The sequence below is a fragment of the Nomascus leucogenys genome, chromosome 8, assembly GCF_006542625.1.
Source record: "Nomascus leucogenys isolate Asia chromosome 8, Asia_NLE_v1, whole genome shotgun sequence".
Taxonomy (NCBI): Eukaryota; Metazoa; Chordata; class Mammalia; order Primates; family Hylobatidae; genus Nomascus; species Nomascus leucogenys.
Genome location: NC_044388.1, coordinates 16,606,148 through 16,618,441, shown reverse-complemented (window position 1 = coordinate 16,618,441; position 12,294 = coordinate 16,606,148). Strand labels below are relative to the sequence as shown.

Sequence of the window (12,294 nt, the reverse complement as noted above, 5' to 3'; positions counted from 1 at the left end):
GGAGCACGTCATTCTCGGAGAAGGGGAGGAGCATGCGGAGCGGCGGGAAGCGCGCAGGCCCGAAGTGGGGAGCAGGAGAAACGGCAGAGCCGAGTGGATATTCCGCGTAGGTCTGAAGTCTACTCTGAAGGCTCCAAGCAGGGACAGCGGCTCAGTTTTACAAAGTGTTACCTGGGCAGTTGCTGGCTAGAGGGATTCAAGGCCGAGGCCAGGGAAGCAGCTATGGGGCAATCTGGGCAAGGAAACATGACAGCTGCAAGCACAATGAGGGTGCCACTCTGAAGTCCCAGGAAAGCCCCTCAACAGAGGCAGGCTGTTGGGTAATGGGACGGTGGCAGTTTTGTGTACCGCCTCCCTTACCTTACCTCCCTCACATTTCTTCCCCAATAAACACACAACCCTCACACAACAAAAGGGCTCGGGGCCAGAGTGAAAGGCTTTCATGCTTGTGGACCAAATGGCAAGGAAGAGCAGTGGCCCATACCCCAGAGGGATTTTTCTCCCTCTACTGGATCATTCCCACGAGCCCATGAAACATTTTCTGGCACTGTACCTTCATCTGGAAAACACTCTCGTCCCTGTCCCTCTTCTCCCGAAAAACCCCCTTTGATCTCCTCTAGTTATTGCTCCATTTCCCTTCACAGCAGGGCTGACAGTAGCAGGCCTTTACGTCCCCACCTGTGTCCACACTTCGACCTGCTCCAGTCCCCGTGCTCCTGCCAGTTAACTCTATATTGACAAATCTGATGGAGGCGTCTCCATTTTGAAACACGACCTTTCTTGGGCTCCTGCAACACCTCATTTTCACTTTTTTGTTGTTGCTTTTATCAATTACAGTGGCTTTTCCTCAGTCTTTGTTATCTCTTCTTTCTTCACTAGCTGGAACTGAAGGTTAGAGTGCTCAAGACTCAGTCCTAGCACCTCCTCTCCATCTATACACTCTCTCCCTAGCAACTCTATCCAGTACCATGGCTTTAAAAATAGTCTATATGCTATACTCCTACATTTGTATGTTCAGTGAGACCTTCCCTGAGCTGCAGACTCTCATTTATCAAAAATCTCCATACAGATGATCAGCTGGCATCTCAAACACAGTTTACACCAAATTATGGATTTATCTGGCCAATGCAAAATTCAGTTACTCCTAGATTTTTCCCCATCTCAGTATACAGCTTGGCCATAAAACCAGATGCTCAAGTCCCAAATCAATTAGTCATTCCTGACCTCCCCGCTTCCTTCTTCACCCCACCATCAACATCCAATGGATCCAGGTCCTGGTGTATCGTCAAAACATATCTCCAATCTGCCCCTTCTCTCTGTATCTCCTCACTACTCAAAGTGGTCCAAACCACTATCTTTTCTTTCCTGAACTACACAACGGTTTCTTAAAGGGTCTCCTTACTTCTTCCTTTGAATTCTCACAATCCAATCTTCACAGAGGAGCTGGCACAACCTTTTCAAAATGACAAATCAGATCATATCGCTACTTACTTGAAAAATCCTCAAATGAATTCCCACTGTATTCAGCAAAAAATATAAATGTATACCACAGCTTACAAAGACCTGCTTCTTTGTACCACTCCCTTCCTTAACTACATTCTAGCCATGCTAGCTACCTTTCTCTTTTTCCAACAACAGCAGCTAGAGAATGAATGGGAAGGGCTGAGATTGGAGGCCAGCTTGCTTCTGTTTTAAGGCTTCTGCAATTATGTGCCTTCTGCCTCTGTGTTCTCATGGCTGGCTGCTTCTTGCCATTCAGATCACAATTCAAATGCCACCTGCTCAGAGAAGCTTGGCTAATTATGACATCTGAAGTTATACTCTCTAATATCACTCTATTATTTCTATCATAGCACTTACCAAAATCTTATTTATGTTCATTACCTGTTTTTCCTAACTAGAATGCAAAATCTAGAAAGGGAAGAACCTCATCTATCTTGTTCCCTGCATTATCCTGGGAGCCAGGATACAGTGGGCACTCAATAAATATATACTGAATGAGCAACCCAATCCTCCTTCTATCAATAAAAAAAAAAGAAACTTTCTAGAACAGGAGGATTACAAGAAAGAACCAAATAGAATGCACCTCTAGGTCACCAGAGCCAGCTTATAATACCACAACAGTGCTTCGTCAATTTGCTTCTTTTCCATAAAAATTATATTTTCTGCAAAATCAGTAAAATGTAAAACTCCAGTAACATTCACAATCTACAACAAAACTACTGGAAGAAGATGGGTCAGGGAAATCTTATAACTGCTCTTTCCTTCCCCTGTCAAAGACTCCAAGTAGCTCAGCGAGAAAAATCTACTACAATAAAAATACATACATAAAATAAAAGTGCTCACAAACATAAAAAGCTAAGGTTACAGGCACCACACCATCCACCAAACTGAGGACATTTCTTACTATCTGCTAACTGGGGATAGAAGTCAGGTGTCAGTACTTTTTTTTTTTTTTTTTAAATAGATCGTGTACATGTTAATAAACCGTGATTTCTAAACAATGTACTCACTTGAACATGAAATAAGAATGCCCTGAATACTGGAAGGGACGCTTGAGTTGAACCACTCCATGTGGAAAATACACAGTAAGTGCTGTAAATGTTGACTGAATGCCTTCTAAGAATGCAGGTTATGAATGAAAATATAATTTACAAATGGTTCAAAGGGACTTTTTAAAAAACAGTCCTCCAGGGACTGGCTTCACATGAGTATTTCATAAAACCAAAGAACTGTTAATAAATATACACAGAAAATCATGCCCTTGGCTTACTTGTGGAAAACCAGGTACTGTGTGAGCTATTTTTCCAGATGTGCTGCTGATTCATAAAGCTTTTTTAAAAACAGCAAAAGCCTCCAACTGCTGCACATTCTCCCTTATACACCTGTGAAGATGGGAGTAGTGGCAGGTACCTGCAGGCCTAGCTATTTAGAAGGCCCATTCAACTCTGCTTTAAGCCAACTAAAACTGAGCGTAAATACACACATACCCCTTACTTGCTGGTTCTAGAGAAATTTTTCAGTGTTTTAATACTTCCTTATAACATTAATTCCAACTTTTTACTAGAATCTGGAGTCTGAGCCAGCTTAACTGTGTTAGGGCTTTGGAACTTGACTGGAACATCATGAAATAAAACACAAATGTCTGGCTGTTGAATGTTCAAAGACTTACCAGACACAATAACCAATCATTCACTATGAAAAATAATTTCAGTACTGTCATAATATAAAACAAATCCTTTAATTTTTCAAGTGTTTAAAAAACAATTTTATACTTAAGCCAGCCTTGAAGATAAGCACAAAATTTACCAGTTTACATTTAAAAAAAAAAAAAAAAAACGACAACAACTCAAGCACCCGCTCTGTGCATAGCACTATTCTAGGTGCAATAAAAGGGAATCTTAACCTTAGAAATATGAGTTCACTTTCTGGAATTGTATTATCTCCTTTTCCAGAGAGTAAAAATAAATAAAATCACCATTGCTTACTACAGATCTGCCCCAAACAACTTCTGGTTCACAGAAAGGCTAATTTCTGCCAAATTAAAGATGTAATGAACTCAGTTCCTGCTTTCCCAAAAACACAAAAGCAGAATTCCTTTTCACTGAAAAAAATAAACAGTTTTCCATGCAAGGGCAGTTTGCTTCTAATAAGTATTAAAAAAAATTTTTTTTTTCCTCTAGCTTTTCTTTAAATTTTCTTCCTCTAATATTGCCTTTTCTTGTACAAGGCAGACCAGATATCTTTTTATGCTGTTTTTCCTTTACTAAGAAAAGTATTGCATCTTGAAGACAAACCATTTCCCAGAGTAGTGATTAAAAAATAACATTAAAAAAACTTTAAAGGTGAGTCACTTACATCACCCTGATGAAGTAAAAAAATAAAAAGCAGTTGGCACTAAGATAGCTAATTCCAAATATCTGTGTCTAAACAATTTTAAAAACTGTTTATTTTGTAAGAATGTACCCCTAGTCCAAAGTAACTATGTTTTAAAAAATTTTGGCCAGAAAATTTACAAAAACCTTTTCAGTTCAACCTAATAAAAGTGATATCTAGAAAATATGCCACATTATTAAGTCTGTCTTAAAAAGTTCAGATTCTAAAGCATTTCTAAGGCACGGTGTTCTGGAAGACAAATGTGCTTCTGTTGGCATTGTGTTAGATACAAAGCATCCATGACAGGCTTCAAGTGAGCCCCGACAGGCACCTTCCTCCTGGTGCTGTGGGATTGGAGAGGAGTCAGACGTAGGCCCCCAGGGCTGCATGAAACTCTGTTAGGCACTGTACCAGCTGCTGAAACTTGGGCCTCTCCTCTGGATCTAAGGCCCAGCAACAGGCCATCACAGCAAATCTGCAGAGTGACAAAAATGAACATTTGGGCTAGTAAGGATACAGTATTCCTAAACTTTTGGTCAGTTTGATGCCAGTTATGTTGCCTGTCTAAAGGTGGGTACGGAGAGGATGATATATGAAAAACGGATCCATTTTACCATCTGTTGGCAGCTCTAGAAAGAAGCTAAAAGAAATTATTTGGATTATGTGTGAATTTCAATTCTTCATGAGAGCATATCATAATATTTCAGCAAATATAGAGATTTCACGTAAAAACCTAAAACACAGTAAAAAAAGAACAACCTATGTTTTCCTATAGTTAAATTAAGAAAAAGAACTTGGAGGAAGAGACAGTTTTATCTAAGTTCTATGAACCCTGGATCTAGAGTAAAATCAGTACAAAAGCTGCCACCTCGTCATGGTGCAGAAACCTTCAGGGGGTTCTGGAACTGAGAACATACTCATCTGTACGATCAATCACCCTGAATAGCCTCCTTTTATCCCATTCTCATTACATGGCAAGATAAGCTACGTGATAGAAGCAGGAAACAGAAAGCAACTATTTGGCTTACTAGTCCAGATCATCTTCCCTGTATCAGCTGATACTAATTGGCAAGGCAAAATGACAATGAGAAAGGTTTTTTATAACTATGTCCTTTATAACTACTTTATAACTATAAAAGTCAGGTACTTACTCTATATAGAATAACTGACGTAGTATTCAATTTTCTTAGTACGTCGTCTCAGACTAATTTACAGTGCTTAGATTATGTACTATAAAATAAAATGCAAGATGTTCTAATATCAAATGCATGAAAGAGTGAACGAATCTCCCTGACTTTGTGGTTTTTTATAAGAGTCTAATTTAAATCCAAAGAGTCATTATTCTCAAAAGGGAAGTCTCTGTGTGAATATGGAAACCTGCTCTTTTTCCTTTATTCCAATATAGTAAATGGAATAAAACTCATGCCTTCAAGCTCAAAAAAACTCACAATTCATCAGGACAGTTGATTGGCTGGGCTATTCGGTAACCATCTTTCAGGTATGCGGCCATCTCAAAGGGGTCAATGTCCACGTAGGGCGTCTGGCCCAGAGTCATGAGTTCCCACAGCGTCACTCCAAAGGCCCACTAGGAAAGGAGCAGAAGCACAATGAGGGGACATTTAAAACAACAGTCAGGGGGCTAGTGCCCACAGCCAGCTACAGGACAAAAAATAGCAGCTCAACTCATGCTTCGGAAAAGCGAAATGTTATTTACAAAAAGAAGTCTATCATACACAGTTAGTTTCCCTTGCTAAGATAAAAAAGAGTGCATCCAATATTAGTATTATAAATTCTAAGTAATTAGATCCATTGGAAGTAATAGTTTACTGTTGATTACAAGCTATGTATTATGAATTGTGTCCAAGATTCTTCTAATATGAGAATTTGTAACTTTAAATATTATAGCTAGTCTGCATAATTGAGAAGTGGAAAATGAACAGAATTTTAGTTTAATTAAAGGGAAGAGCATCCTAAGTGAAATATGCAAATGAGTGAAAATATAAGAAGTCATGGATTTTTACTGTATTTAAAGTTTTAAATTAAAGGATTAAAAAAACTTCCAACCTTGCTTGAGTAAGCAATCAGGTTTATTTAAAATCAGCACGTAAACTACAGAAAGGAACAGGAATGGTAAACAGTGGCAACAGTGTCCATTCATGGTCTGTTTGGGGCTCCCCATTTTGGCCAATTCCTGGCTGTACTCGGCTCCTGGAGAGTGTGCAGGGGGCAGGGGGCAGGCAACATGTCTACACAGAGTTGCTGCCACATGGCTGGGAAGGACTCAGATCCGGTACATCCACTGATCTGCCACCAAGTGTGAACCCTGAGGTAAGAACAACTGAACTTGGATGAGGAGGGGGGATACCTGTGTACTGTAGTATCAGGTTTATGAGTACCTACAAATTCGAGTCATTTCGCATCCTTCAATACATTTAATTTCCTCAATAAACCTGTGAGAATCATTGGTAGCTCAATTTTACAGGTGAGAAAACTGAGGCTCAGAGAAATAGCTTGCCCCAAAATACGTATTTTAATGAGTAACAGAGAAAAAAGTGAAAAAAAGAAAAATCCCAAACGCAAGTCAAATACAAGTCTGTTTGTAAAATCTAAGCATGTTGCATTAAATTTTAGGTTATTATTTTTCAATAACAACAAAATCCCAAAATACTTACTTTGTAAAATACACAGATTTTTTAAAAGCCTTATAATAGTGAACAATAGCTACATTTCCCCCCAGAATCTATGCAAATGAGAAAACAATGAAATGACATATTTTAAAATATTTTAGGGCCAGGCACAGTGGCTCACACCTGTAATCCCAGCACTTTGGGAGGATCATCTGAGGTCGGGAGTTCGAGACCAGCCATGACCAACATGGAGAAACCCCATCTCTGCTAAAAATACAAAATTATCTGGGCGTGGTGGCGCATGCCTATAATCCCAGCTACGCGGGAGGCTAAGGCAAGAGAATTGCTTAAACCCAGGAGGCGGAGGTTGTGGTGAGCCGAGATCGTGCCACTGCACTCCAGCCTGGGCAACAAAGCAAGGCTCCGTCTCCAAGAAAGAAAAAAAAAATTAAAAACTGTCATGGAAAGTTCTATATAGAGCTAAAATATACTTCAACAATGAAGATAAATACAGAGTTTTTCAGACAAATAAAAGCAGAGAGACTATGTTTCCAACAGACCTGTAAGATGTATGAAAGCAGTTCTTCATGTGGAAAGAAAATATACCACATGGAAATCTGAGTCAACACAAAAAATAAAGAGTGCTGAAAATATATTAGTAACAACTGAACATATTCTCTTATGTTAAAATTTCCTTGACAGACTATTTAAAGCAAAAACAGCTAACAATATATTGTGGGGTTTATAACATACAGAGAAGTAAAAGGTATGCCCACAAACAGTTTGAAGACTGGAAGGGGATGAGTGGAAACACGATATTAAACATGAAATGATATAATATTTTTGGAAAATAGAAGGTTTACACTACAAAGCCTAGAGTAGGTTTTTTAACCTCAGCACTACTGATATTGTGGGCTGGAGGATTCTTAGTGCTGTGAGAAGCTGTCCTGTGCATTGTAGGATGTTTAGCATTCTCCCTGGGCTCTACCCACTAGATGATAGTAGCACATTCTTCAAGCTGTGACAACTGAAAATGCCTCCGGACATAGCCAAATGTCCCTTGGCACAGACAAATGTCCTTAACCACAGCAAAACTGTCCCAGTTAAGAACCACTGTGTTAGACTGAACAACAACAAAAAATTTAAAATATCAGAAATAAAGGAGGGAACACCATCCTTTAAGACATCAAAAAATATTATGAAAAATCCAATTTTATGCCAATAAATTCAGTAACTTAAATGAAATAAACAAATTTCTTAAAATACAAATTACCAAAACAGACACAGGAGTAAACAGAACAATCTATATAGCCCTACATCTATTAAAGATACTGAATTCACAATTCAAAACCTTTCCACAAAGAAAACTCAACATTGTTTGGTGAATTCCATCAAACTTGAAAGAAAATATAAATCTGTATTAGTTTTCTAGGGCTACCATAATAACATACCACAAACAAGTAGCTTAAACAACAGAAATTTATTGTCCCACTGCTCTGATAGCTAGAAGTCCATATCAATGTGTCAGCGTGGCTGTGCTTCCCCGGAAACCTATAGGGGGAATCTTTCCTTGCCTATTCCCAGCTTCCTGTGGTTGCCGGCAGCCCCCGGTGCGCCTTGGTTTGCAGCTGCAGCCCTGCAGTCACTGCCTCCATCTTCACGTGACATTTTCTCCTCGTGTGTGTGTCTCTTTTCTTAGAGTGGATTAGAGCTCATCCTAATTGAGTATGACCTCGTCTTAACATTACATCTGCAATGACCCTATTTCCAAATAAGGTCACATTCTGAGGTACTGGGGGTTAGGGCTTCAACCAATTTTTTTTTTTTTTGGTGGAGAGGCGGGACACAATTCAACCCATTACACACCCAACCCTACATAAACTTTCAGAACACAGAGGAAGGTATATATCTCAATCACTTTGACAGCAGCATTACCCTAAATACCAAAACCAGGTGTTCAGTCTTTTGGAACCTATTATCTTTTTCATTAACAGTGATCATTAACATGGAGCAAAGCCCAGCCTTGAAGCCTATGCTCTGGGAGGAGGAGGGGGCAGGGGACAGATTGAGAAGCGTGTATAGTTTCAAAATCTCCATAGAGTCTTGGAGGCTACTGAAATTTCCCTTACACCTACTGGGACATTCTATTCTGCTTAAAAATGGAAAAATGATTTCAAATTAATAAAAGTTAAAGAATGGTACCTGCTCACATCTAGTTATTTGCCTATCTTTAAAACCTTACTGTATATGAAACTTTTTCCTGAGAAGCAACAAGATCTACATGAAATCTTAATACTGACAGTCATTAGTAAATGTAATGCTTTATTTTTAAAATCGTGTCCAATTTCCATAAGGTAGTTCCCTGCACAGATGGAACAGAGCCCAAAGAAATGAAACTGGTCGAAAGGGTGCTCCCATCCCTTCCTCCAGAGATGAAATGATCCATTCAAACTCGATTTTGGAAGAAGAAATGATGGGAATTGGTGAGAAACATGAATATTGCCATCCAAAGATTAGGGACAATGGCATTTATAGGCATGCATACCTTTTACTATAGTCTAAAGATACATAAGGCCCTTTAAAGGTCAGTATACTCACTAAAAAAAAAATGAGCTCTGCAGCCTCACCAATAATAACTTCATGGTAAATTGCCGGTGACAAGTGCATCCTGACCCTTTTTACACAGGGAATAACCCCATCCACTGACACTGTAACACCTTCTGACTTTAAGAGACTTTGATATTAAAGTTGGTGGTATTTGAGATCTGGAGTTGAATGTAAGTATTACAACAGCAATGTAGATAAGCTTTTAAAAATTACTCCCTTCCCACTGTTTTGTTCACATTATTGCCCAACATTTACCTAAAGTTTTCATATTACAACTACAACACTAAAAGACGCCATAAAAAAGAACAGTCAAGCCAAAGGGAACAATGCAGTTTCATTTCCTTAAAAACTAATAAAAGTGATTAATTACATGTTGGCAAACCAACCCTTAAAAAAAATAATCAAGACAAAATGCCACAGAGATGATTTGTGGAAAACTTGCTCTCTAAAGTCTTCTGATAACTGAACCATTTAAAATTTAGACAGACCTATTCTATAATTTCCTTCTGTTTGACGTCGGTGGAAAGGGGGCAATAAGAAGGTCATGCTGTTCTTTCCAGAGTTTTACGAAAGATTGTGGCTATCTCCATTTAAAGAACATTTAGAGAATTACAATGTTATTCTATTCATCTTATTCCTCTCCCCAGAACATGTGTTATTTTACAGCTTCTATATATAAGATGTAAAACGGGTTTTCCACTAAAACATATGAATGTGACCTGTCAAAAAGTATATAAGTAAAATTCCTTGTTTCTTTTAGTGCAGCATTAACTAAAGATGGAGCTACCATATTAAGACATTTCCAGTCATTATTTCAGGAACTTACAATGCAAGGCTCACTTCAGTAAACTATAAACTGAAAGGGAAATAATTCCATTCAATTGTAAATTATCTTATCTGACCACAGTGGAAGCATCATCAGGTGTTCCATGGCTAGGCCTTTCTGTTCGTATTAGAAACCTAATGTCCCTTTGTCATATAAAGACATGGCCGCAGATTACCGAACTGCAATTAAATGAATCTGGGTTAAGTGTTTTATAAGAAGGAGAAGAATTATCTGGGGTACTTGCTAAAAGGTACAGTTTCCCTGTCCTATCTTAATAATTCTGAAGCCTGGATCACATTATTTTATTTAATTAATTATTTGTATTTTTAGCAGAAATGGGGTTTCACCATGTTGGCCAGGCTGGTCTTGAACTCCTGGTTTCAAGTGATCCACCCGCTGTGGCCTCCCAAAGTGCTGGAATTATAGGCATGAGCCACCACGACAGGCCTGAATCACATCACTTTAAACAAAAGTCCTTGGTGGGTCTTAAGATCAGGCAAATTTAGCAAGTAGTCTTAGATTTTTTAGCAGCAGTGATCAGACAGCAAAGACAGTTTTCATTTATTTTTATTGTAGCACAGCTGACACATAAGAAACTGCACATAAAGTATTCAACTGGATAAGTTCTGATATACATAAACACTCCTGAAACCACTGTCAAAACCAAGATAAGGAGCGTATCTATCACTTCCAAATGATTCTGTTTTGATCCTTTCCTTCCACCCCTCCCTACCACAAGCACTACCATCCCCAAGTACCCACTTATCTGCTTTCTGTCACTAGATAGTTGGCATTTTCTAGAATTATATAAATAGAATTATTCAAGCTGTATACTGTTTTCCTAGCTTCTTTTACTCAGAATGATTCTGAGATTCATCCGTGATGTAGCATGTACCAATAGTTCATTCCTTTTTATTTAGTAGTATAGCTCGTTATATGAATACTGCAGTTTACCCATTTACCCGTTGATGAGCATTTGAATTATGTTCAGCCTTAGTTATTAAAAATAAAGCTGCTATGAACATCTGTGTAGTGTTGGTAAGAACATGTTTTCATTTATCTAAGAGCAAAATGACTGAATATGGTACATATATATTTAACATTTTAAGAAATTGCCAAGCTGTTTTCCAAAGTTTGGAAATATCCCATTTTACATTCCTGCCAGCAGTGTAAAAGAGCTCTTGTTCTTTCATATCCTTGTCAATATTTGGTATGGTCAGACTTTCCAATTTTAGCCAAACCAACAGTATCTCATTGTGGTTTAATTTTGCATTTCTCTAATGAATGACTAATAATGTTGATAATATTTTTCAAACTTGGAGAGAATATCTTGAGTTTTCTGACCAAGGCAAAAAGGGTGTACCTCTCCTATTGTGTATGTATTATTTAATTTCTCTCAGCAATGTATTATATAGCTCTTTCACATTTTTTGTCAGATTTATTCCTGAGAACTTCATATTTTTGATGTTCTTATAAACTTTTTTAAAACTTTATTTTTCATTGTTAGTGTTCAAAAATACAATTTATTTTTGTACATTGATCTTGCAATCTTTCTAAACTCACTTATTAGTTTTAGTAGCTTTTTTGTATATCATACTGAATTTTCTACATAAATGATCATACTATTCTACAAATAGTTACTTTTTTCTATCTACTCTTTTCTTCCCTTAGTGCATTGGCTATAACCTCAAGGACAGTGCTGAGTAACAGAAGTGATAAGAGTTGGCAACCTTGTCTTGTTCCTGGTATTAAATAAAAAGAATTCAGCCTTTCACCACTAAATATGTTAGCTATAGGTTTTTCTGTAGATGCCCTTTACCAGGCCTAGAGCAGATGTCCAGAGGGACATGCCTCCTCTTACATGCCTCTTTAGGTCTGGTGTGCCCCGAGTGCCAAAAAAGGACCTCAGTGCCTCTGGGGTGGGGCCCTGGCAAACAGCCACTGAGGTACCTTCCCACCTAGCTGAGGGATGATGTTCCCACCCCAGTGGACCTGAAAAGCAGAGTATTAAGCCAAAGAGAATTATTCTTGAGTCCTAAGGTTTAATATTGTTTGTTCGGTTAGGTTTTCAACTTATTTTAGATGCATTACTCCTTTCTTCTTTCCTATTTCTTCCCTTTGGAATGAGTGTCTATCCATTACTTTTCCCACCACTGTATTTTGAAGCACATAACTTGTTTGCTTTTACAGGTTCAGAGCTAAAGAGGAATTTGCCTCAACATAAACTGTACCTTGAGGTTCATCCATATCAGATTTAGATGATATTTAAATGACACTTTGGACTTAAGACTTTGGAGCTGATGCTAGAACAACTTAAGACTTTCAGGGCTGTTGGGATGGAATGAATGTATTTTGCAT

At 38.2% G+C, this 12,294-nt stretch overlaps 1 protein-coding gene across 2 annotated transcripts in view; it reads right to left on the bottom strand.

Moving 5' to 3' along the window:
* Window positions 1–3,222: 3,222 nt before the first annotated feature.
* The window catches only part of RYK (receptor like tyrosine kinase), a 92,739-nt gene continuing 83,667 nt past the window's right edge, over window positions 3,223–12,294 (bottom strand). Inside the window, exons 14-15 of one of the 2 annotated variants that reach the window (XM_030816805.1) lie at window positions 5,325–5,461; window positions 3,223–4,351 (exon numbers count right to left, since the gene is read on the bottom strand). In XM_030816805.1, coding sequence (XP_030672665.1) covers window positions 4,240–4,351; window positions 5,325–5,461 — 249 coding nt within the window. In that variant the 3' untranslated portion in view covers window positions 3,223–4,239. The remainder of the gene's footprint in view (window positions 4,352–5,324; window positions 5,462–12,294) is intronic. The other variant, XM_030816806.1, reaches the window with a different exon arrangement.